Below are 27871 nucleotides of genomic sequence, written 5' to 3' on the forward strand. Positions count from 1 at the left end.
GCGCTATGTAATCTTTTTTACTCCCGCTAACCACCAAGCCTGAGGCACTGTCTACTCCTACTAATGCTGGGCAGTTTCTACTCCCACTGGCCACAGTCTGACCCTTCAAAAGTCTGAAGGACTGTGACCTTTTTGTTCAGAAATTTTGGAGACTCTTTTTTTAGGCATATGTATTTGTTGTATCAAAAAGGTTAACCGCGCCCCAAAGATGTATTTGTTGCTTTCAAACAGCACTTTAATTTCAACAATACACCCCTACAGCTATTTTTCTTCAGATAAATATTGCCGTCCTTATGCTTGTGTTCATGGGCACCACTTAATAATAATAATAATCATATAGGTTATTACTACCCACCTGAGAGTATGAAAACTCCAGCCCAGTAACCGAGAAGACTACCTCCCCAATAGTAATGAGGAAGTACTGTGGAATCTGAAGGGCCATGTGAATTGTGTTGGGTTGAATATCTTCAATGTACTTTAGGGTTGTGGATTGCGTACACTAGGTAGAGAAAAAAAAAAATATTACCTTATACTGTAACACCTAAATGCGCTCAGAGATTGCTTCTGTACACTGCCCAAGCAAAGAATTGCAAATAAAAAGGAAACCATCAATTGGTTGCATGGGTGGCAGCCACCCACACAACCAATTGTTGGTTTCCTTTATGCCTCCAAATATTTGATTGTATTTAAATTAAGCAAACCTTATTCCTACACGTCGTGCCTACTTCTTTTACATTTCCCCAAAATAAAAATAAGGAATCAGTTTCTTTTTCCACATTTCCATAAAAGAACATCTTTTTTAATACCTTATAGATTTTGTAATAAATACTTCATTGAATAATAAAATACTTGGCAAAATACATTTGGGTATACACACTCATTGTTATAGAACATGTTAAATAAAAAGCAAATAATACAAATGGAAAATAACCTTTGTATATGTACAGTATCTCACAAAAGTGAGTACACCCCTCACATTTTTGTAAATATTTTATTATATATTATATAACACTAAAGAAATTACCCTTTGCTACAATGTAAAGTAGTGAGTATACAGCTTGTATAACAGAGTCAATTTCCTGTCCTCTCAAAATAACTCAACACACAGCCATTAATGTGAATACTAAGCTGCGCTGCATGTGATCAAAGTGAAAAACAAAAGACTGAATCACCAAACGTGTACACAGATAGCCTGTGCAAACAAGACACTACACCTAAAAACATAAGTGTCTGTGATAATTATAATAAGTCCATATAGGGGTCCAAATTCCTGTGATGTTCCAATAAAACTCTTATGGAATAAGTGCAAAACCAGATCCAAGGAAACCGTGCCAGAAAGTGGGATAGATGAAACCTCCACCTCTTATCTCTTATCTGCTTACCGACTTAAATAAGATCATAGGCATGTATGGCTAGCAGCCCTGTTTGTAGTTTCCTGGGACCTCCTGTTCGGTAATCACCTGTGCGTTCCACCTTAATATTCACAAGGAACTCTCCCCATTGAAGATTTACTGACATAGTGTAATAACGTCTAAAAAATGTATTGAGTAAAAAACAAGTTGCACTCACATGGTAGTAGAATAATAATAGTGTGTAAATTGCTGAAGCCGGCCGGCTCTCACTATCCGCCCGCCCTTCCGGATAGCAGCGAGGTAAACTGTGGTGATGTCAGCACGCCGCTCCTCCCTACGCCGTTTCGTCAAACAACTGACTTCTTCCAGGGGCCCCTTGTTATCACAGACACTTACGTTTTTAGGTGTAGTGTCTTGTTTGCACAGGCTATCTGTGTACACGTTTGGTGATTCAGTCTTTTGTTTTTCACTTTGATCACATGCAGCGCAGCTTATTTTCTATTATATTGCTCTAATGTTCATATCTGACATTTTTGCTGAAGCAGCATGATCTGTTTCGTTTGAATAAGTTTTGCATTTCATGTCATCACTGTTATTTGTGACCAGCGCAGTATTTTTCCACATTAATGTGAATACACTCAATGTCCAAATTGGGGCCAAAGTGTCAATATTCAGTATTTTGTGTGGCCACCATTATTTTCCATAATATATAAATATATATATTTATATACACACACACATATATGGTGCATTCATAAAGTATTTAGCTGCTAATATATATAAATGTTTAAAAAAAACACAGTCCCCTGACATGACATTAAAAAAAGTATATGAAAATAATTATCACAGAAGGACAACCATCACTGCAGCTCTTACACTGATCTGGGCTTTCTGGCAGAGTGGCTAGACAGAAGCATATTCATGTGTTTTGCATGTGCAAAACACATGAAAGCCCGCTTGTAGATTAAAAAAAAAACACCTGAAAGACTCTCAGACTGTGAGGAACAAGATTCTCTGGTCTGCTGAAACCAAGATTCAACTCTTTGGCCTAATTTCTAAAAATTTTGTCTGGAGGAAACCAAGCGCCACTCATCACCTGCTCAATACCATCCCAACACTCAAGGTTGAGGGAACGCTGAAAGGAGCAAAGTACAAGAGATATCATCAATGAAAACCTTCCACAGCGCTCAGGACCTTAGACTGGGTTAAAAATGTTCAACTTCCAACATGAAAACAATCCTAAGCACAAAGCCAAGACAACACAGTAGCTTAGGGACAACTCTATGAATGTAGAGTAACCCAGTCAGAGCCCTGACATGGAGCCTATAGAACATCTCTGGAGAGACCTGAAAATGGCTGTCCACTGATGGTCTCCCCCAAAGTGTGCAAAGCTTGTCATGTCATATCGAAAAAGTCTCAAGGCTGTAATTTCTGCCAAAGGTGCTTCAACAAAGTACTGAGCAAAGGGTCTGAATACTTAAAGTGATTGTAAAGGCTTGTTTTTTTTTAATAACAAACATATCCTACTTACCTCCACTGTGCAGCTCATTTTGCACAGAGTGGCCCTGAACATCTTCTTCTGGGGTTTCTCGGCGTCTTTCGCAGCTCCTCCCTGCATCAGACAACCCCCTAGAAGAAGTGCTCTCCTGGGGGGGGGGGGTTACCTTGCAGGCACGCTCCCAAGTCCAGCATTTGCGTCCATAGACACTAATGCAGGGCTCGGCCCCACCCCCAGCGTTTGCGTCATTGGATTTGATTGACAGCAGTCAATGGCTGGCCTGCTATCAATCTATCCAATCAAGAGCCGGGACCCTGTGGAGAGAGGGACAACGCGTCCCCACAAAGGGAAATACAGGGCTCAGGTAAGTAAAACAGGGGGGGGGGGGCTGGGAGGCCGGTCACTGCCAGGTGTTTTTTCATTAAGTACATGTGATATTTCAGTATTTTATTTTTAATAAATTCACAGAAATTTCTAAGATTCTGTGTGTACATTATTTAGAAAAAACATATATATATATATATACACAATTATATATGTATGTATGATTGGTCACAGAAATCACATGGTACAGTGCCAGTTTCATCAGCCCTGTACCCCGATCTGTGATCCACTGTGTCCAGTAGCAATCACAAGCCATGCACAAGTGGAGCAGTAGTTCATCCTCCCAAATCCAAGATGCCACCACTTGCCCGTTTTTTTGCAGTTGCCGGGTGGGAGGTGGTTAACCAGTTAGCAACCGCCCTATAGACAAAATACGTCTACAAGGCGGTTGCTTAACTCTGGGAGGGCGTCAATGTACGTCCTCCCAGAGTCGCGCTCCCGCGCGCCCTATGGGGCGCGCACACGGGAGTCTCCGTGACCGCCGGGTCCTCCGGACCCGGCTGATCACGGATCACGGTAAATCGCCGCTGATAGCGGCGATTTACCACGTGATCGCTCCGTCCAATGACGGAGCGATCACTAGTAAACAAACCGGCGTCATGTGATGACGCCGGTTCCTCCCTCTCCTCTCTGTACCGAACGGTACAGTGTGAGAGAGGAGAGGGGAGAGAGCGGAAGCAGCAGCAGCTGCTGCTGCTGCTTCGGGCTGGATCTGTGACACATGCAGTCACAGATCCAGCCATCGATCCTTCCCTGTGCAATAATCTGCAGTACCAGCCATACTCTGCAATGCCCCCACACTCTGCAATGCCCCCACACTCTGCAATGCCCCCACACTCTGCAATGCCCCCACACTCTGCAATGCCCCCACACTCTGCAATACCCCAAAATACTCTGCAATGCCCCCACACTCTGCAATGCCCCCACACTGTGCAATACCCCAAAATACTCTGCAATACCCCAAAATACTCTGCAATGCCCGCAATACTCCGCAATGCCCCGCAATACTCCGCAATGCCCCGCAATACTCCGCAATGCCCCGCAATACCCCGCAATACTCCGCAATACCCCGCAATACTCTGCAATACCCCGCAATACCCCGCAATACCCCGCAATACTCCGCAATACCCCGCAATACCCCACAATACTCCGCAATACCCCACAATACCCCGCAATACTCCGCAATACCCTGCAATACCCCACAATACTCCGCAATACCCCACAATACTCCGCAATACCCCACAATACTCCGCAATACCCCACAATACTCCGCAATACCCTGCAACGTCGTCTATGGGGATTTTTAAGTAGCGAAGTTTGGCGCCATTTCACGAGCGTGTGTAATTTTGAAGGGTGACATGTTGGGTATCTATTTACTCGGCGTAACTTCATCTTTCACATTTATGCAAAAGAATGAAGAAAAAATACTAAATTTGCCAAATTTTATAACAGAAACAAAGAAATTTTTTTTTTTTTTACAGAATTTTCAGTCTTTTTTCTTTTATAGCGCAAAAAATAAAAAACCCAACGGTGATTAAATACCACCAAAAGAAAGCTCTATTTGTGTGAAAAAAAGGACGAAAATTTCATTTGGGTACAGTGTTGTATGACTGAGTAATTGTCATTCAAATTGTGAGAGCACCGAAAGCTGAAAATTGGTCTGGTTATTAAGGGGGTTTACGTGCCTGGTGGTCAAGTGGTTAAATACGTTTCTGTGTCATTGTGACCATCTGAGCACTAGAGGCTATGGAAGATGTTTATTCTTTTGAGACTTGCCTAAAACTTTGTTGATATGCCTCCTTATGACAACAAGGTTATTTGTTGAAAAAGTTATGTTGAAGTAAAGCTGTTAAATCGCTGGACATTCTTTGTAATGTGCTGGGATGAAGAGTGAGTGAGGTGGCTACTGGTTTCTGCATAGCTCCCAACTGTCCATGATTTCGAACAAAGTCCCTCTGTCCCTGTTTCCTCCTCATTTGTCCCTCATTTTGGTTTGCTCTATATTGCTGTATATAAAATGCTTGTTATTTTTCAAAAAGTGTTTCCCAGTGCTAAACCTTTTTATCCAATTTCTTAATTGCCGCACCTGTAAATTTCAAAATCCAGTATAAAGGAAAAGTAGTGGTATAATGCTCCTTTAAGGGGGGATGGCAGGGGTGTGTCCTATGCCTACATACGTTTGTTTATAGGTGTCCCTCGTTCCCATCGTTCCCAAATTTGGGAGGTATGGTTTCTGCAGACAAGAAGCAATTGATCTATATAAGAAAGGGCACTGCAGCACCATGGAGTAAAGCTCTTGGGTCTTTCATTAGTTGAAGTGGATGGAGCATTCATGGATGCAGCATCTCACTGGACTGGTAGAGCATTGGCCCCTTGTACAGTGCTGGAGCTCTCAGAAATACAAAGCCTTTTCGAGTCAAGGAGTTTTCCTTCTGATGTTGAACTATGTAATGGTGGCAGATATGACCTAGGTTACCGACCCTCTTGTATCTGGACTTTCTGGAAAGCCCTTAAGGGATTCTGAGGCTTAGCCGAACCTGCCACGAGGGCAGTTGCACTTCTAATGCCTCGCACTTCTAATGCCTCGTACACACAATCAGTTTTCCAGACAGAAAAATTGTGATGTGAGGTTTTTGACAGGAAAACCGACCTTGTGTCACACTTTTTCTGTCAGTTTTCCTGCCAAGAAAAGATTGAGAGCAGGATCGCAAATTACGACGCGCAAAAAACGAGCATGCTCAGAATCAAGCAGAAGATCCGAACTGCCTATTGAACTTCATTGATCTCGGCTTGTCTAACGTGTTGTAAGTCAACTCGTTCTTGACAACCGGAACGTCAGCCAAGATTTGAGTGACCGTTTGTATGCAAGACAATTTTGAGCCGTTTTCTTTTTTTTGCTCTACAAGATAAAGGTATATCTACTCAAGAAATGTAAGTTACTTACTTCATTAATGATTATTGTGTAAGAGCTTCCAAAACCAAACTTTATAGAGTCCACAGAGCAGCTATTCCCGATTTCGGTAATAACGTTTATTTGTTTTCTGTACAACAAAAACACAGCCAATTTAAGCACAAAAAATATGATATAAAACATTAAATCATAAGTAATGTCCCAGTTTTTCTTAAAGTGTAAATATGGACATGTATGCTACAGTATAATATTCTACACAGGATGGTTATTTGTGGTTTAATTCTTATGGGTAATGTTGACCTCTGGTGTCTGTTGTATGTTGCTGCAGTTCAGCTATACTGATATCATATATTGTATAATCAATCCTAATGGATTAATTTTACTCTTGGGGGTAGATCCTCGTACAACGGCGCATTATTGCGCCGGGCGTAGCGTATCTAAGATACACTACGCCGCTGTAACTTACTTTGTTTTCTTTCGAATCCTCAACGAATTTGCGCCTAAGTTACGGCGGCGTAGTGTATCTCTTGCGGCGTAAGGGCGCGGAATTCAAATGGATGTAATGGGGGCGTGTTTTATGTAAATACGTTGTGACCCGAAGTAAACAACGTTTTTTTTTAACTGCGCATGCGCCGTCCCTGGGGGTATCCCAGTGTGCATGCTCGAAATTTAACCGGAACAAGCCAATGCTTACGACGGTGACGTCATTCTACGCAAATTCCTATTCGCGAATGACTTTCGCAAACGACGTAAAAAATTCAAAATTGTACGCGGGAACGACAGCTATACTTAACATTAAGTACGCCACCATATAGCAGCTTTAACTATACGCCGGAAAAAGGCAAAAGCAAACAACGGAAAAAAATGCACCGGGCCGACGTACGTTCGTGGATCGCTGTAAATAGCTAATTTGCATACTCGACGCAGATTTTGACGGGAACGCCACCTAGCGGCCGCCGAAAAATTGCAGCTTAGATCTGACGGCGTACTAAGACGTATGACTGTCGGATCGAGCACAGATGCCGTCGTATCTTTGTTTTGTGGATACAAAACAAAGATACGACACGGGAAATTTAAAATGACGCCGGCGGATCAGGCGCCGGCGTAATCCTTTTGTGGATCTACCCCTAGGTGTGTAAAAACGTTCTATTAAATCCAGTCACATAACATTAAAACATTGTTAAATACAGTATATTTGTACATAGAATTAGTATGAGTCGTTTTGTGATGGATTAGGGTAAAATTTATATTTTTGAGTTAGGCTAATTCTTTATTAGAACCACTAAAATGTTTAATCTCTTTTATATTTTCATATTGTTTCTAGATTTTTTATTTTTTTTATATTCACTATCTATATATGCATGTGTGAAAAATATGTATCACAATAGTGTTTTATTATCCTTACATGAAGATTTGTCAGATATGATATTACGTTTTAAAAGTCTGGACCCAGATGTATTGCTTAGCTGCCTTTTCTGCAGAGAAGTTAAGAAACTGGCTGTGCTGTTGTGCTGTTGAGCTGGCTGGAATTCTGATTTAATTAACCTTTTCTAAATGTTTATTTATTATACATTCAGAAAAAAATTATAATATATTTTTGCTGAAATAAATGTGTGACTCTCAGCATTTAAGGTTAAGACTGTAGACTTAAAAAGGTCACTATAAACAACTACACAAATGAATAAGTACAAGCTCATATATGATTTAAAAAAGTTATTTAACCCCTTCATGCCTATGGACAAAACAAATCTAAATGCCTGAGCCAAATTTTGTCATTTTGACATGTGTTAGCACTTCTTTGTGCATCCAGGTGGATTATACCTTGTTTTTTCAAGACAAATTTTTTTTTTTTATTTGGTTGTAAATGGTAATGGATAGCTCCTGATTTTTTTCTTATTATAAAGATAAAATTGGGCAAAAAGAGCAAAAAAAAAAAAACGAATTGTTTGTTTTAAATGTAAGGCCGAGTACTCACGAGCAGACATGTCCGATGAAACCGGTCCGCGGACCGTTTTCATCGGACATGTCTGCCCGGGGACTTCTGTTCGATGGCTGTACACACCATCGAACAGAACTCCGCGCGTAAACAATACGCGGGGCGTGTCCGCGGTGTCGCCGCGTCGATGACGCGGTGTCGCCGCGACAATGACGCGGCGACGTGGGCGGTCCTGCCTTTTAAATGCTTCCACGCATGCGTCGAAGTCATTCGACGCATGCGAGGGATGGCGGGCGGCCGGACATGTACGGTAGGTCTGTACAGACGACCGTACATGTCGGGGGGACAGGTTTCCAGCGGACTGTTTTAAAGCAAGTCCAGGAAACAGTTGTCCGCTGGAAACCTGTCCGATCCGCCCGAAAATGGTCCGCTCGGGCCTACACACGGCCAAACATGTCTGCTGAAACTGGTCCTCGGACCAGTTTTAGCAGACATGTTTGGTCGTGAGTACGGGGCCTAACTGTATATTGCTTGCTACTATCATAACCTACCACCTAAAATATATTCTCCTGCTCCTGACGATTGCAGCGATACCACATATATGTAAATGTTAGTTGTTGTTTGTACCCGTAGTACAGCCCAGAATCATTAGTGTGCATTTTTCTTTTTTTAAATCCTACACACTGACACTAACTGGCACTGATACTAAATTATTATTATTATAATACAGTTTGCCAACAGTTTGCGCAGCGCTTTACAGCATAGGGGCAAACACTACATTTACAATACAAATCAATACAGGAGGGATCAGAGGGCCCTGCTCGTCAGAGTTTACAATCTAGAATTAAAAAAAATCCTGTCCAAAAAATACCGACCCCAACCGTTGACCTTGATCCTTGACTCTGACCTTGACCCAAACACTAACCCTGGCATTGACCTAGATAAAACCTTGATTTAGGTATTTTTTTAAAGTATTTTTTTATTTTATTTTATTTTTGTAATTATTCTTATTTTATTTCTTCTTTGCACACTTTTTTCCCCTCTATCTTTGCAAGGACAGAGTGATACAATGTATCTCTCTCGTGCATTCACAGAGACAGAAAACACAGGGGGCGGGCTTCACAGTGACTGATCACTGTGATAGCCAATCAGAGGAGAACACAGCAAACAGGACCTGGACCCAGCTGTTCTGGGTCCTGATTGTTAGAACGGGGTGTGGGGCTCTCGTGAGACCATGGTCACTGTGCTGGGGGCGCGCTCCCAGCACAAAGGGAGGTATGCAAATATTTGCAAATATTTTAGTTTTGACCAGATATACCAGTGTTTTTCAACCTTTTTTTTACCAAGGCACCCTTTAAAATCTGTCAGAATCTCAAGGCACACCAAACCAAAAATGTATAAAAAAAATCTCCATAAGCAACGCTTTAAAAAAACCTTTACAGGTTACATGTTTAGAGCTAAAGAGAATGTCTAGCACTAGTATTATTGCACTCGCTCTAATGTGCGGTGATACCTCACATGTGTGTTGTGAATACTGTTTACATATGCGTGTGCGTATCCACTTGGGGGGGTGCTTAAAAAAAAAATATTGTCTTATTAAACTTTTTTTCTTTTCACTGTGCCTTTTAAAAAATGTTTTAATATAATATACATGGGCTATGTGGGTTAATATTGATAATGATAACTGTATACTTCAATACTGCAGTTTGGCCACAGTGCAGGTGTAGCGCAGTGTACCTGCGGTTTTCATGTGGTTTCTCATAAACTTCTATTATGTAGTACATTTTTGGTACATGTTCTGAAAGCACACCAAAAATGAGGGACATAATAGAAGTCTGAGAAACCACATGAAAACCGAAGGTACACTGCGTTACACCTGCACTGTGGCCAAACTGCAGTATTGAAGTATACAGTTATCATTATCAATAATAACCCATATAGCCCATGTATAAAATATAACATTTAAAAAAAAATCACCATGCCTGCAATGAAATGAGGCAATGTGAAAGTGCCAACAGGTGTAATGTAGTTTCTTTTTTTTTTATAAACAATGCCTGCAGCCTGCAATAAAACTATTAAACATGTTTCACATTGAAAATGACAGTAAATAGACAGAAAATACTGTACCCGTGTCTCCTCACTGTTCTTCCACCTCTACTTTACTTGCGTTCTTCTTCCCCTCAGGGAAAAGCGCGCCAGCCAGAGTCCTCTAGCTGCCGCGGCTCACACGTCACACATAGCAGTGCGTGCGTGCGCCCGACCCTCCCATAGCAACCGATGACGTACTCGGTAGGCAAGACGCTTTCGGGAGGCCCGCACAGCCAGCACAGCTTCCCGAGTGCCTGTTGCAGTGGCAAATGAGCTTTACACAGCGGACCGGCACCGCTGTAATAACGAATATTAACCAAGTGGCTAGAAGTAGTTGTGACATCAGATAGCTGCCATAGCTGACATATTGGGGGTCATTTTGCCTCGGCACACCTGGGGACTCTTCACGGCACACCAGTGTGCCGCGGCACACTGGTTGAGAAACGTTGAGATATACCCTTTAAATAAACCAAATGTTATTTTATCTCTACATGTTCTATTGCTAAACTAAATCTCCTGCGCTCTAAAAATGATGTGACGACGGTGGTTGTTCCCCTCTCGGGGTCAGGGCAAACCCAATGTTAATACTGTAGAAAAAGATTGGTTTGTGAGTATATTTCCTTTCTTTTTATACCAATAAACAATACTTGGGTATGGTGCAAGGTTGGTGCGCCATCTTTTTTAGTTTTTCCTACAGTTTGTTCTATTGCTAGCATGGAGACTGCCATGTGTATCTTATTATTTTATTGTGCAGAAAAAAAATTATCATTTAACAAAAGAAAACTATTTTACATAGCTTTCAGTTATGCAGATCTAAAATGAATGTACTTACATTCCCAAATTTTGCATAGTGTAATTGGAAAAGCTGAACGGTGAAATGTCACCAATGCTTGTTTCACCCACTGTTATGTTGATTCTTTCATGAAGATTATTAATAAACCTGCAAGAACAAATTGTGAACATAATCTGTTAGAGGTGCTGCTTTAATTCCAGTAGGTACCAGAAGTTGTTCAACTGACATGTCCATGCAATGTAGTTCGACTTTTTGAGCAGAAAACCTATACATTATGATAAATGGCATATAACTGAACCTTTGTTGTAGATGTTATCATGTTACACATACATTGCTGTTTGTTTGCCTTTAAAGAATTGTGTCCGTTCCTCACTCCGTAGCTAGCAGATGCACTGTACAGTTAATGCCACTCTCCTTTGCTGTGTCTTTAGTTTCAGTTCGATGTACCTGTAATTGCTGAAGCTATACATATATGTTTTTTTGACCTATCTGATGTTCATTTGTCAAGATCTGCACAAGTTTTTGATTAAAGCTTTCTATGATCTACAAGATGTCATTTGGATTGTGTAAATGTCTGTCAATGCTACTAAGATTGTAAGTTATAGCTATAACAAAACAAGAACATAGAGATCACACTTGCAATATTAAGCCTGGGGAAGCAGAGCAGATGTAGTGAAGGAATATGATATTACCGCGCTACCAAAGAAGTGAACAGGGAAATGGGAAGGAAAGAGGAGGGAAGGGAAAAGTGGAAGTGGAGAGAAGGGAGTACTGCTGCAGCACTAAAGGTGTATCAAACCCAAAGTGATATGAAAGAATAGGTAGCGCTTTCCGCTGTAAAAATGGGAAAAATTTGAACATACAGAGGAAGTGTGATGGGTGGAACTCTATATGTGGAGAGGTGTCATAAGTGAAGACTGATAGTCACAATAAACATCAGAGTCCAATCAAAAATAAATTGTCATAGAAATCCAAATAAAAGTGCTGGGGTGCAAATATAAACAATAAGCATTAATTCAGAATAAAAGTGCTGGTATGTATACTAACATCAAAATCCTAAAATAGAGTGCTAAAGTGCAACTCAATAATAAAATCGTGCCCTGCTACCAAAGTAAGCATACAACGTGAAATGCACAACACACATATGTGATCGTGATGGACTAGACTGTCAAAAATGTCCATGCAAAGAAGCTACCAAAAAATAAATAAATAGAAGCTACCAAAAGTAAAATAAATGCTTAATGCAGAAAAAACATTCCAAAATAAAGTGCTGGTGCTGGTGCCAAATATCAACGTGAAGGTGGGTAGGGATTCCAATTTTCTTTTCAAAAGTGAGGATGTCCCCTTACCTTACTGCTGTAAGGTAACAGCATGTAAAATTACAACCAAGCGCGTTTTCCTATCGTATCCACATGTAATGTATCCAAATGGACTGCAACTGAAGAAAAGATCCCTCTCGGTTGTCACCTCCAATGGACGACAGTGACTCTCACCCAGGGAGATAAAAGTGCCAATAGTGCAGTATTGTATAAAATATTTATTATTTAAAATAATACACTAAGGTACTCACAAATCTACGATAAAAACAGGCATATAAAGTAAAAAGAGATTTTTAATACAGCTTACCTGTAAAATCTTTTTCTTGGAGTACATCACGGGACACAGAGCGGCATTCATTACTATATGGGTTATATGGAGTACCTTCAGGTGTTGACACTGGCAATCTCAAACAGGAAATGCCCCTCCCTATATAACCCCCTCCCATAGGAGGAGTACCTCAGTTTTGTAGCAAGCAGTATGCCTCCCAAAATGGTCCCCAAAAGAGGGGTGGGAGCTCTGTGTCCCGTGATGTACTCCAAGAAAAAGATTTTACAGGTAAGCTGTATTAAAAATCTCTTTTTCTTTATCGTTACATCACGGGACACAGAGCGGCATTCATTACTATATGGGATGTCCCAAAGCAATGCTTACAATGAGGGGAGGGAGAACATCTCCAAGACAAAAGGATTTAATTTAGAGATATACTCAAATCATAATAAATCCAACTTAGTTGAGAAAAAATAATCTTTAAATTTAACTCAAAAGGGAGCCCCCCGGAATCCGAGGGTCTCAAACTGCAGCCTGCAGCACTGCCTGCCCAAAGGCTGTATCAGTATTCCTTCTTACGTCCAACTGGTAGAATTTTGTAAACGTGTGGACAGAAGACCAGGTTGCCGCCTTGCAAACTTGAGCCATAGAGATCTGGTGATGTGCTGCCCAGGAGGCGCCCATGGCCCTAGTAGAATGAGCCTTTAATGATACTGGAGGAGGCAACCCCTTCAAGCCGTAGGCCTGAGTGATTAACTGCTTAATCCACCTAGAGATGGTGGACTTTGCAGCTGCCTGCCCTTTCTTGGGCCCATCCGGTAAAATGAACAACACATCCGTTTTCCGGATCTTCTCTGTAGCTTTAAGATAGGCCTTCATGGCCCTGACAATATCCAAGGTATGCAGCAACCCTTCCTTTCTGGAAGTAGGTTTAGGGAAGAAGGATGGTAATACCAAATCCTGGTTTAGATGAAAACTGGATATAACCTTCGGTAGGAAGGAAGGATGAGGGCGGAGAACGACCTTGTCCTTATGAAAAATAAGATATGGTTCCTTACAGGATAAGGCCGCCAGTTCCGATACTCTTCTTGCGGAAACTATGGCGACCAAAAATACTAACTTCCTTGTCAGTAAAACCAAAGGAATTTCAGCCAACGGCTCAAACGGTTGTTTCTGCAAACTTGACAGAACAAGATTTATATCCCACGGACAAAGCGGGGATTTAACTGGAGGTTTAATACGTAAGACCCCTTGAAGGAAGGTCTTAACCAGCGAGTGGGTGGCCAGCGGCCGCTGAAACCACACTGACAGAGCTGAAATCTGTCCTTTGATTGTGCTTAATGCCAATCCCTTATCCACTCCTAGCTGGAGAAAACTTAAAACTCTATCGATGGTAAACTTGCGAGAAAGCCATAGCTTGGACTCACACCAGCCTACATAGGCCTTCCAGACCCTGTAATAAATCACCCTAGAGACCGGTTTCCTGGCTCTGATTAGGGTAGAGATTACCTTCTGAGACAGACCTCTACCCCTGAGAATCAGGGATTCAGCTTCCAGGCCGTCAAATTTAGATGCCGTAAGGCAGGGTGGAGGATCGGACCTTGCGATAGTAGGTCTGGCCGTAGAGGAAGAGTCCAAGGGTCTCCTACTACCATCTTTAGGATTAGTGAGTACCATGCCCTTCTGGGCCATGCTGGAGCTACCAGAATGACTGGTATGTGCTCCACCCTGATCCTGCGCAGCAGGCGGGGTAGTAACTGGAGCGGGGGAAAAGCATAAAGAAGTTTGAACTGATGCCAAGGGCAAACCAGCGCATCGGTTCCGCAGGCCATCGGATCCCTTGAGCGGGATATGAACCTGTCTAGCTTCTTGTTGAGTCTCGATGCCATGACATCCACGTCCGGCACTCCCCATCTTTGGCAGAGTGCTTGAAAGATTTGTGGATGCAGAGACCATTCCCCCGGCAATAGAGTCTGGCGGCTTAAGAAGTCCGCCTGAAAGTTGTCCACTCCTGGAATGAATATTGCCGATATGCAGGGCACATGAGCCTCTGCCCATAGGAGAATCAAGCTCACCTCTCTCTGAGCGGCTTGACTCCTGGTTCCCCCTTGGTGATTTATGTATGCCACAGCCGTGGCATTGTCTGATTGAATTCTCACCGGGAACCCCTGTAATTTCGACGTCCAAGCCCTGAGGGCTAGTCGAGCAGCTCTGAGCTCCAAGATGTTGATGGGCAACTGCCTCTCTGGCTTTGCCCAAGTACCTTGGCGAGTGCAACCATCCAAAATTGCTCCCCAGCCCGTCAGGCTGGCGTCTGTGGTCACTATCTTCCAAGCCACTGGGCTGAAAGACTTCCCCTTCAGTAGATTCTGAGGGTCTAACCACCAACACAGACTTTGTCGGACTCTTGATGAGAGCGGCAACGGGATATCCAAGGCCTGTGGCCTTCTGCTCCATGCTGACAGGATGGCTGCCTGCAGGATGCGAGTGTGGCTCTGGGCGTACGGCACCGCCTCGAATGTGGCCACCATCTTGCCTAGTAACCTCATACATAGGCGAATAGTCGGTTCCTTCTTGCTTAGAACCAGTAGGATTAATTCCTTGATGGCTTTGACCTTCATCAGAGGTAGAAACACCCTTTGTTGTTCTGTGTCTAACCTCATGCCGAGATATTCCAACTGCCTTGTGGGCTGGAATGCTGACTTTTCTCGATTTAGGACCCAGCCGAACCTCTCGAGGTATTGAACCGTGAGGGCCACTGCTCGCTCCAAGCCGGGAGACGAGTGATCTATGACTAGGAGGTCGTCCAGGTATGCTAGGATCGTGACCCCTTGGATCCTTAGCTTGGCTAGGATTGGAGCTAGGACCTTCGTGAACACCCGGGGGGCCGTAGCCAACCCGAAGGGAAGCGCCACGAATTGGAAATGACGCGAAGCCACCATAAAGCGTAGATATCTTTGATGTGGCTGAAAAATTGGAACATGAAGGTAGGCATCCTTTATGTCTATGGACGCCATGAAGTCGTCCTTTTGGAGTGTGGCAGCCGCTGACCGCACGGACTCCATCCGAAATGAGCGGATCTTTAGGTAAGTATTTACCATCTTTAGGTCCAAAATTGGCCTGACATCTCCATTGGACTTTGGGATGATGAATAGGTTGGAGTAGAAACCCAGCCCCTGTTCCAGGACTGGTACCTCTACTATTAATTCCTGGGAAAGTAGATGATTTAATGCCGACATTAATGCGGCTCCCTTCTCCGGATCGTTTGGAATCCTCGACTCCTGGAAATGAGGAGGAGGAAACCTTAGGAAATCTAATTTGTAGCCCGTGGCCACGGAAGACCGTACCCACTTGTCGGGAATGCTTGCTTCCCAAACCTCTGAAAAGAGTCGCAGCCTTCCCCCCACCTTCGTGGGTGGGGGCGCCCCTTCATAAGGTCGACTTGGGGGCTGGTTTTGCTGGTTTGCGAAACCACTGCTTTCTGCCTCTAGCAGCCTGTCCCTGCGACCTGCTGTTGAAGCTGAAGTTTGCTTTTGCAGGAGGCCGTCGATACTGTTTGGCATTAGAGGGCCCCTGCCCAGGGGAGCACTGTCGTTTAAACGCAGGCCCCTGAAACTTCTTCTTTGTTGGCAAGAGAGTACTTTTGCCGTTTGAAATGGTCTGAATGTATTTATCTAGGTCTTCTCCGAAGAGTCGTCCTCCATGGAAGGGGAACCCTACCAGGAGCTTCTTGCATGGGGGCTCGGCCTCCCAGCTTTTTAACCATAAGAGTCTTCTCATATGGATAAGGGATAACGATAAACGTGACGCTTGCTGGATAGAATCCTTAATCGCGTCTACCGTAAAGCATATGGCCCTAGGGACATCCGAAAACTCTTCTGCCTGCTGGGCAGGAATAAGTTTAAGCATCTGCTTAATTTGATCCGATAATGCTTGAGCAACCCCAATCGCAGCCACAGCTGGCTGCACTACTGCCCCTGCAGTAGTGAAGGAGTTCTTAAGTAGTGCTTCCAAGCGTTTATCAACCGGATCCTTGAACACCTGTATGTTTTCTACAGGGCATGTTAACGATCTGTTAACACATGAGATGGCTGCGTCCACTGCAGGAGTAGCCCATCTCTTGGAAAATTTATCTTCCATAGGATATAGGACAGAGAATCTTTTAGGTGGTAAAAAGATTTTATCTGGCTTGCTCCAGTCTTGGAACAAAACTTCCTCTAGTAGAGGATGGATCGGAAACACTGCATTGCTTTGAGGCGCCCTTAGTGAGCCCAAAGCTGAAACCGTCGACACTTGGAGATCTGGTACTGGCAAGTTAAATGCACTATGGACCAAGTCCGTTAAGGCTTGGATCCACCAGCTCTCCCCTTGGGAGACTGCTCCAGACTCCTCTGTATCCGGGTCTTCGATCCCCGAACCTACTTGGTCCTTGTCCAAGAGGTCGTCCAATTCCCCTGAGGAAAGGACCTCCTCTTCTGAGGGTCCACGCTCGGGCGACGGAGATCTAATCCGCTTACTGCCCCGCATAGCTGTGGCTATCATTTTTCCCATTCTTTTCTCCATCTCTCTTAAAGAGGTGAGTAATACCTCGTCCGTGACCATCTTAGGGTTGGACTGGCCCGCGCCAGCTCCAGCCCCAGATCCCGATGGCCCCAAGGCTCCCTCTGGGGAAAGCAGCGGCATAACTTTGTCCGAGACCTCAGACTCTCTGGGGGAATCCCCACCTCTTGTACCCTCTGACCCGGATGCCATGGTACAATACCGAGGTACACCTGCTAGCTTATTGGTACTTGGAACTATAAATAGTTAATTGCCCAAACACCTGTTTGGGGGATAAAAAATGCCTCCTCTCCCCTTGATGGATTTTTTCTTTTTTTTTTCAATTCTTTTCCTTTTCTTTTTTTTTTTTTTTTTTTTCAAATCCAGGAAAGAAAAAGCATTCTGTCCCCCTGAGTAGTATTGCCAAGAAAAACTATTGAGATGGAAAAGAACAGCCTATTTCTAGGCTTGAAAACAGTCTTCTGAAGACTGTAATATCCTTTCTGGCCACTGTGTGTCCTCGGCGCCCCGTGCTGCCGCTCTGGTCTTTTCCTCCTCAGTTCCAATGTTAGAATGAGCTGTTGGAACGAAAAAAGGAAGGGCCGCCCCTTCCTTAAGCAACTGACCCGCCCTTCCCCCCTCAGCTAAACGGCGCGAATTGCGCCTATAACACGGGGACGCGCGCGCGCGCCGACAGGGGGGGGGGGGTTGGGGGGAAGGGAGCCTCTCTGCTCCAATCCTGGAACCACGAGGAGGTCAGCGTTTTGCCTGCTTTGCAGGATCTGAGGAGGAAGAACCGATGGAGCATCGCCTGGAGGCTTGCAGGTCTCATAGCATAGCATAGCTCTCTGACACACACATTATTTTACACAGGCCCCACTCAATGCTTTTCCAATACTACAAGGGAGGTCACTTTTTATGGGGAATAATACACATAGAGCCATCCTATCATTAAGATATGTGACTGGTTTGCCAGATGCAGCGCATAACTTTAGGCATGTCCCCTGTGACCCCCCAGAAAAAACCTGCTAAGATCCAAGTTCCGCAAGTTTTCCCCTCACTTACCTGCTCCATGCCGCAGGACTTTGCCAAGCAAGAGGCCCAATCTTCCCCCATCTCCGTGGGGCTGTCTAGACCTTCAGGCCCTGGGTTCCTATGAAGGATCCACTGTCCTGGGCCCATATAGCACTCTGGCAACAGAAACATTAGGCCCCCAAAGGTTTCTAAGTTCTGGGCCCAGGGTCCAGCTCTCTAAAAAGAAAAGCATTATGGGCTATACCCCAAGGGTTTGGGGTCCGGTTACTGACCACTTTAGCACTGAGGCCTTTGGACAGAACCGGTTAGCTCACCTAATCCCAAGGATGCGGAGGCAAGCTAAACCATGACCAACACCTAAGACACTGGCGTAAAAACTGAGGTACTCCTCCTATGGGAGGGGGTTATATAGGGAGGGGCATTTCCTGTTTGAGATTGCCAGTGTCAACACCTGAAGGTACTCCATATAACCCATATAGTAATGAATGCCGCTCTGTGTCCCGTGATGTAACGATAAAGAAATAGTACGTTCGCCAACGTCACCTCCGGTAGCTCTTGGTGGACTCTGGTGGACTCGTACACGTATTCGTCACTTCTCGTGACTTCTTCAGGAGTGGTAGCTTCTTTGCATGGACATTTTTGACAGTCTCGTCCATCACGATCACATATGTGTGTTGTGCATTTCACGTTGTATGCTTACTTTGGTAGCAGGGCACAATTTTATTATTGAGTTGCACTTCAGCACTCTATTTTAGGATTTTGATGTTAGTATACATACCAGCACTTTTATTCTGAATTGATGCTTATTGTTTATATTTTCACCCCAGCACTTTTATTTGGATTTCGATGCAAATTTATTTTTGATTGGACTCTGATGTTTATTGTGATTATCAGCAAGTCTTCACTTATGACACCTCTCCACATATAGAGTTCCACCCATCACACTTCCTCTGTATGTTCCCATTTTTCCCATTTTTACAGCGCAGAACAGATGTAGTAGTCCTAATTTTTAAAAATGATGGAATTTAAATTCTTACTTCAGTGACAAATGTAAGAACAAAGCTATCCTAGTGTTAGATATATTTTTGATGTTAAGTGCATGCATGCTAAGCAATGTGTAAAACGTAGTCATGTATTACCTCTTAGGCCCCGTACACACGGTCGGACAAAACCGATGAGAATGGACCGAGGTTCAGTTTCATCGGTCCAAACCGACCGTGTGTATAGCCCATCGGTCTGTTTTCCTTCAGTCCAAAATTGTAAAACATGCTTCAAAACCGAACCGATGGACCACTCTCCGATCGGTCCATATCGATGGTTAGTACAGAAAGCATCGGTTCAAAACCCGCGCATGCTCAGAATCAAGTCGACGCATGCTTGGAAGCATTGAACTTCGTTTTATTCAGCACATCGTATGTTTGACGTCACCGCGTTCTGACCCGATCGGTTTTTGGAATGATGGTGTGTACACACATCAGACCATCAGGCCACTTTAGCGGTGAACCGATGAAAACGGTCCGTCGGACCATTCTCATCGGTTTGGAACGACCGTGTGTACAAGGCCTGAGAGAGATAGCAGTCCTCCCTCTAACAATGTCTTCATCCAATTTTCTGTGCAGAATTATGGTGCTATCATTGTTCAGCCATCATCCATGGTCAACATCTGCATTCTGGATTAACAATCTGACCTAGAGATAGGCTTGTGTAGTTCTTTTCTATATGCACTTTACTAAAGGCAAATAGGCTAGTCACGTTGCAAGGTAATTTTCCCCAAACCTTACTGAACGTGGTGAAATTAAATTTTGCAAAAAATACCCAATCACATGCAAAGAAAAAAAATACAGCATATTTGCTTGCACATGATCAGAGCTTCAACTCATTTACTAAACTCTGGGGAAAATTCCCTTGCAAAGTGCAACTTCACTTGCAAAGTGAATAGTGTATTTGCCTTTAGTAAATCAACCCTTAATATCTCACCCAGACTGGCCACCCTCTGCTGCAACTCCCCACGCTCTGACTGCTGTAAAGTCACAGGGCCAGATTCTCGTAAATCGGCGTATCTTTGTTCCGGCGTAGCGTATCCTATTTACGCTACACCTCCGCAACTTAGACGGGCAAGTGCTGTATTCTCAAAGCACTTGCTCCGTAAGTTGCAGCGGCGTAGCGTAAATAGGCCGGCATAAGCCTGCCTAATTCAAATTTGGAACAGGGGGGCGTGTTTTATGTAAATAACTTGTGACCCAACGTGATTGACGTTTTTCACGAACGGCACATGCGCCGTCCGTGGAATATCCCACTGTGCATTGCTCCATAGTACATCGCAAGGACGTATTGGTTTAGACGTGAACGTAAATGACGTCCAGCCCCATTCACGGACGACTTACGCAAACAATGTAAAATATTCAAAATTCGACGCAGGAACGACGTCCATACTTAACATTGGTACGCCGCATGTACGCCACCATATAGCAGGGGTAACTTTACGCCGGGAAAAGCCTAACGTAAACGGCGTATCTGTACTGCGTCGGCCAGGCGTACGTTTGTGAATTCGCGTATCTAGCTTATTTACATATTTCTAGGCGTAAATCAGCGTACATGCCCCTAGCAGCCAGCCTAAATATGCAGTTAAGATCCGACGGCGTAACAGACTTACGCCGGTCGGATCTACTAGAAATCTATGCCTAACTGATTCTAAGAATCAGGCGCATAGATACGACCACGCAACTGAGAGTTACGACGGCGTATCCGGAGATACGTCGTCGTAACTCCGTTGTGAATCCGGGCCACAATGTTGAAGCCTGATCAGTGGTGGAGAGGAGACAAAGGATATTCTCTGTATCCTGCAGCTGTCTGATGTCTTAAATGACACAGATTTCACTTCTAAGCTTAGGTAAAACACTTGACTGGAGCTTTAGCACTGCTTTTTAATGATAAGCAGTGTAACTCTTGCTGTATATTGCATAACCATATTCATGCAGTCCTTTTTTATTTGCACTAACAGTTAAATTTTCAGGACAATTTTCAGGGTATGCAGGTTATTTTAAGGTCCAAGCTGTTGTAAGATGGCTTTTCCAAAGGAGATAGTGTAGGGTAAAGTGTGCTAAAAAGTACCTAGGGCCAGATTCAGGTAGAAGTGCGGCGGCGTAACGTATCGTAGATACGTTACACCGCCGCAAGTTTTCATCGCAAGTGCCTGATTCACAAAGCACTTGCGATGAAAACTACGCCGGCGGCCTCCGGCCTAAGCCCGCGTAATTTAAATGGGCGTGTGCCATTTAAATTAGGCGCGTTCCCACGCCGGACCTACTGCGCATGCTCCGTTTCGTAACTCCCGCCGTGCTTTGCGCGAAGTGACGTAATTTTTTCGAACGGCGACGCGCGTATCGTAATTCCGTATTCCCGGACGGCTTACGCAAACGACGTGAATTATTAAATTTCGACGCGGGAACGACGGCCATACTTTATACAGCAATACGTTTGCTGTGTAAAGTTAGGGCACCAAAAACGATGACTAACTTTGCGACGGGAAACTAGACTAGCGGCGACGTAACTAACGCGAAAATCCATCGTGGATCGCCGTAACTCCTAATTTGCATACCCAACGCTGGTTTACGACGGAAACTCCCCCCAGCGGAGCCCGCGGTACTGCATCCTTAGACGTGACAGTGTAAAACAATTACACCTGTCGGATCTTAGGGATATCTATGCGTAACTGATTCTATGAATCAGTCACATAGATACTCTGAGAGATACGACGGAGTATCTGAGATACTTCGTCGTATCTCTGCTGTGAATCTGGCCCCTAGTGCCTACCACAATTCACACAGCTCTAATGCTATTAAAAAAATTGGAAAGAAATACAACTAGTATGGTAATGCATTATATGGTGGAAAGTTAAAATATTTATAGCAAAACAAAGGTAGAATTGGCTTTCTAGACAGTATATGAAAAAGGATTTGAGAATTATTAAGAATCTTACTGTAAAATTAAATGATTTAAAAAAGAATATGGCGTATCATGACTGGACTTTATTGTAGTCATTAGAACTGAATAATACAAGTGGGGATAGTAAATGAGCTACCCCAAAGTGGTCTACATTACCACTGTGCAAAGTCAGGACAAGGTCCTTTATCGCCCAAGGTGAAAAGGCCAATGTGCACCGCCTTGCCCTTTTTGTTCCTCCTCCTGTTTAAGCTCCCAAGGCAGCCACCTCTTTTGTTTACCCCTCGGCCCTGCCACTGTGTGAAAGAGGGTCCTAATCCTGCTGTATGGCATAAAGTAGGAATCATCTGCAGCAATTTTTAGCATACAGTATACCATGTTCTAACCTCATTCTTATGGCATTGGTAATAGCTATATAGTAGTTTTGAAAATCTGACCTTATAGCATTGCCTCCTTGTTCTGGTTTGCTGGTTACGTCTTCAGCCTGCATTGAACAAAAATACACAATTTTAACATATAAACAGTATAGGCCAGATCCTCAAAGAAGTTACGCTGGCGTATCTATTGATACGGCGCGTAACTTATATTTTGCTCCGGTGTATCTTTGTTTTGTATCCACAAAACAAGATACGCCTGAAGCTGTGCTAGATCTGACTGGCGTACGTCTTAGTACGCCGTCGGATCTAAGGTGCATTTTTACGCTGGCCGCTAGGTGGTGTTTCCGTCGATTTCTGCGTCGAGTATGCAAATTAGCTAGATACGGCGATCCACGAACGTACGTCCGGCCGGCGCATTTTTTTACGTAGTTTCCGTAAGGCTTTTCGGCGTATAGTTACCCCTGCTATATGAGGCGTACTCAATGTTAAGTATGGCCGTCATTCCCGCGTTGAATTTTGAATTTTTTACGTAGTTTTGCTTAAGTCGTTCGCGAATAGGGATTTGCGTAGAATGACGTTCACGTTAATTTCAAGCATGCGCACTGGGATACCCCCACGGACGGCGCATGCGCCGTTAAAAAAAACGTCATTTACGTCGGGTCAAGACGTATTTACATAAAACACGCCCCCATCACATCGATTTGAATTGCGCGCCCTTCTACCGCCAAAGTTACACTACGCCGCCGTAACTTACGGCGCGAATTCTTTGAGGATAAAAAAAAAAAGCTGTAAGTTACGGCGGCGTAGTGTATCAGAGATACGCTACGCCGGACGGATAGAAGCACCGCGCTTCGTGGATCTGGCCCTATATTTTGAATAAAATGTTATCAAGAAATATGTCTAAAAATCTAACACACATTGAAACATGTTAATACACACAAATCAAATCGCAGCCAGCATATTTCTCTCTTCTCAGTACAGGTTGTTTATTATATATTTATAATAGTGCAACACTAAAACACAAATACCTTATGTCAAAAAAATTGCTAAACATATTTGTGAATACATAAATGCGACCCATGTAAAGCTTCACTAATCTTCTAAAAAAAATGTTCCTTTCAAATATAATTCTTTATCAGTGCTAAAAAATAAGAAGTGTGTTACAAGAAACAACACCAGATTTCATATGACCCCTTATAAAAATAAGAAGTGTGTTACAAGAAACACCACCAGATTTCATATGACCCCTTATAAAAATAAGAAGGGCCCTAGCACTTTAAATTTTTATATACTTCTGCTCCTCCATGTATTCCTCTGTACACTGTACGGGCGTACAGCAACTTATTATGTTTAAAAAAAGAGGGACACCACAAGAACAGAGTTTTTTCTTTTTGACAGGTTGTTTACTACTTACCCAGTTTGTGGACAATCCATTTTGATTTGAGATGATATAGGTGTATCTATGCTCCCCTAGTAAGTTAGCAAAACTTAAAGGCTTGGTGCCATTTCCATAGCCCACATCCATTTCACTAGACAACTGGAGAGTCTTGTAGTCACCTGCCTAAATAAAAATGAGAGATTTTAAGACATTTTGGGGAAATGTGTAATGGTGGACAGCAAAGAAAAAGCTTCAAGTTGTCATTTAAAATGATACAATTCAAGGATTATTCCAAGATTTTATGTATTTTTTAAGCTGCAGCCAATGTTAAGTATGGACGTCGTTCCCGCTTCGAAATTTGAATTTTTTACGTTGTTTGCGTAAGTTGTTAGCGAATAGGGCTGGACGTAATTTACGTTCACGTCAAAACCAATACGTCGTTGCGGCGTACTTGGGAGCAATGCACACTGGGATATGTACACGGACGGCGCATGCGCCGTTCGGCAAACATGTCAATCACGTCAGGTCATCACACATTAGCATAAAACACGCCCCCCCTTCCACATTTGAATTACGCGGGCTTACGCTGGCCCCATTTACGCTACGCTGCCGTAAGTTAGGAGGCAATTGCTTTGTGAATACAGCACTTGCCTCTCAAACTTACTGTGGCGCAGCATAAATACGATACGCTGCGCCGCCGTACGAATGGGCGCAGCTACGTGAATCTAGCCCCATCTTTATATCATATAAAAATACACTCATAATACATGGTTGAGAAGTAGGTATGAAATACAATTCTTTATTAGAATTAAGTGAGCTTTAGATTTGTTTATGTCACATGGTTAGAATATAAATTGATTTATACATTTGCTATTATTTACTGAAAATGATCACACAAATGTTTTGTTAAATATATACAAGGGTTCTTAAAAAAGTTTCCCCACCTTTTTTTAAATTATTTTTATTAAGAATTTCAAAAACAAAATGCATCACTTTTACTAAACTGCAAGGTGAGCCGGCTTCCAGGTCTACTAGTCACATGACACTCTGACGCGTCCAATTGCTACTCCTCCCGCCTTCACCGTTTCCAACGAAAATTTAAATGTGTGGAAACATTTTGAAGACCAATCGTATTTTAAAATGTATACCCACAAAATAAAAGTGGACGTGTCATTTTTTTTATGTTCTGTAGATATGTTGTCTGTGTTCAATATAATATTCTGTTCTCGTAAATGTTTATTTCTACAGAGGGTTATTTAATAGTCCTAACTATTGTCTTAGGACACGTTATAAAACCTAAGAAATGGAAACATGACCTGCAAGACATAAATACCATACTGGTGACCCCACAATGGGGATAAAACGTTTTCGCGGAAGGGAGTTTAACAAGAAACCTGGCCACTCATTAAAATTAGAAGAAAGGAGGTTTAACCTTAAACTACGTAGAGGGTTCTTTACTGCAAGAGCGGCAAGGATGTGCAATTCCTTTCCACAGGCGGTGGTATCAGCGGGGGGGGCATCAATGGTTTCAAGAAACTATTAGATAAGCACCTGAACGACCACAACATACAGGGATATACAAGGTAATACTGACATATAATCACACATATAGGTTAGACTTGATGGACTTGTGTCTTTATTCAACCTCACCTGTTATGTAACCTACTATGTAAGACATGAAGGAGATTTCTAACAGTAGGATTTGCTACAAAAAAGACAATTTGTGTGCCGTATTTTTCTGAAAATCATATTATTTTATTATAAATTTCTTATTGTTCTAAGGAATTATCTGTTTAACTGCTTGCCGACTACCCGCCGACCGCCGCCCAGCCGACCAGCCACCGCCCAGCAGCCAATAGGGGCACGCACGCGCTGCCGGAGTCGCGCACGCGCACCCCCCGCTCGCCCCCGAATCCCTGCGCGTGCCCAGCGGGCGCGATCGCCGCCGGGCACCCACGATCGCTCGTTACAGAGCGGGGACTGGGAGCTGTGTGTGTAAACACAAAGCTCCCGGTCCTATCAGGGGAGAAATGCCTGACCGTCTGTTCATACAATGTATGAACAGTGATCAGTCATTTCTCCTAGTGAGTCCACCCCCCTACAGTTAGAACACACCCAGGGAACATACTTAACCCCTTCCTCGCCCTCTAGTGTTAACCCCTTCCCTGCCAGTGGCATTTTTATAGTAATCCAATGCATTTTTATAGCACTGATCACTATAAAAATGCCAATGGTCCCAAAAATGTGTCAAAAGTGTCTGAAGTGTCCGCCATAATGTCGCAGTACCAAAAAAAAAATCGCTGATCGCCGCCATTACTAGTAAAAAAAAAATATTAATAAAAATGCCATAAAACTACCCACTATTTTGTAAACGCTTTAACTTTTGCGCAAACCAATCAATAAACACTTATTGCGATTTTTTTTTACGAAAAATATGTAGAAGAATACGTATCGGCCTAAACTGAGGAAATTTTTTTTTTATATATTTTTGGGGGATATTTATTATAGCAAAAAGTAAAAAATATTCAATTTTTTCAAAATTGTCGCTCTATTTTTGTTTATAGCGCAAAAACTAAAAACCGCAGAGGTGATCAAATACCACCAAAAGATATCTCTCTTTGTGGGAAAAAAAGGACGCCAATTTTGTTTGGGAGCCACGTCGCACGACCGCGCAATTGTCAGTTAAAGCAACGCAGTGCCGAATCGCAAAAAGTGCTCTGGTCTTTAGGGTTAAGTGGTTAACATAAGTTCCCAGAGGCCACCTCTGGAACTGGAGTTGCTTAGCTTTTAACAATCAGGCAAAAGTGACCTGTATACTCCTTGGCCCAGATTCTCGTAGGGCGGCGTAAATGTAAGCGGGCGTAGCGTATCGTAGTTACGCTACGCCGCCGCAACTTAGAGAGGCAAGTGCTGCATTCACAAAGCACTTGCGTCCAAAGTTACATCGGCGTAGCGTAAATGTGCCGGCGTAAGCGCGCCTAAATCAAATGAGTAACAGGGGGGCGTGTGTTATGTAAACTAATCATGACCCCACGTAAATGACGCTTTTTTCGGACGGCACATTCGCGCGCATGCTCAGTATCACGTCGAATTTTCAAATTAAATTACGCCCGCTCAATGCCTAGTCGACGTGAACGTAACTTACGTCCAGCCCCATTCATGGACGACTTACGCAAACGGCGTAAAATACGACGCTGTTCGTACGTTTCCGACGTCCATATCTAACATGACTTACCCCTGCTTTATGAGGGGTAACTTTACGCCGGCGTATGTCTTACGTAAACGACGTATCTTGATACACCGGGCGCACGTACGTTCGTGAATCTGCGTATCTACCTAATTAGCATATTCAACGCGGAAATATACGGAAGCGCCACCTAGCGGCCAGCGTAAATATGCTCTCCCTTTGCACCCTATGATACGACGGCGTAGGAGACTTACGCGGCTCGTATCTAGGCAACTGTGAGGTGTATCTGATTCTATGAATCAGGCGCCGAGTTGCGACGGGGCGCAGAGTTACGACGGCGTATCTGGAGATACGCCGGCGTAACTCCTTTGAGAATCCGGGCCCTTGTGTTAAATAGAACTAGGACAATAATACAGACCACCAAAACTCTATAGTAGGAAATGTCCTACTGACCTATATATAAGGGTTATTCAGTATTCAGAAGTCAGAATTTGCGAACATCAATTATATTTGTAATCTCTTATAGGAGTGTAAAATGAAAGTAAAATCATACCTGTAGTGGGTCCACAAACATGAAGCTAGGAGCTTGAGTAGGAGTTTGAGTTTCTCTAAAACTAACAGTCAAATTTTGAGTTCCCAAATTTATAACTTTAACTTGTATCTGAGTGCTGGTTGGAAATGTTGGAAGAGTTTTCTGTAAGCAAAAGAAGACAATTCTAATTGATCAGATTTTACTGATTATTTCGTCTTTGGTAGAAGCTAAAACATTACACTAGCTAATGCTTTGTTTTTCTTTTAAAATTCAAGTTTTTATTAAAAATATATAGTTGCAGCTCAACCTTACAGGTCACAGGGCAGACAGTC

At 43.3% G+C, this 27871-nt stretch overlaps 1 protein-coding gene across 1 annotated transcript in view; it reads right to left on the reverse strand.

Annotated features, from left to right (window-relative positions):
- Window positions 1-27871, reverse strand: part of SLC15A1 (solute carrier family 15 member 1) — a 76062-nt gene that overhangs the window by 9781 nt on the left and 38410 nt on the right. Inside the window, exons 16-21 of the mRNA XM_040336133.1 lie at window positions 27561-27701; window positions 23857-24003; window positions 22503-22549; window positions 11002-11109; window positions 6179-6275; window positions 356-499 (exon numbers count right to left, since the gene is read on the reverse strand). Of these exons, the coding sequence (XP_040192067.1) occupies window positions 356-499; window positions 6179-6275; window positions 11002-11109; window positions 22503-22549; window positions 23857-24003; window positions 27561-27701 (684 nt within the window). The remainder of the gene's footprint in view (window positions 1-355; window positions 500-6178; window positions 6276-11001; window positions 11110-22502; window positions 22550-23856; window positions 24004-27560; window positions 27702-27871) is intronic.

This window comes from Rana temporaria, chromosome 2, assembly GCF_905171775.1.
Source record: "Rana temporaria chromosome 2, aRanTem1.1, whole genome shotgun sequence".
Classification (NCBI taxonomy): domain Eukaryota; kingdom Metazoa; phylum Chordata; class Amphibia; order Anura; family Ranidae; genus Rana; species Rana temporaria.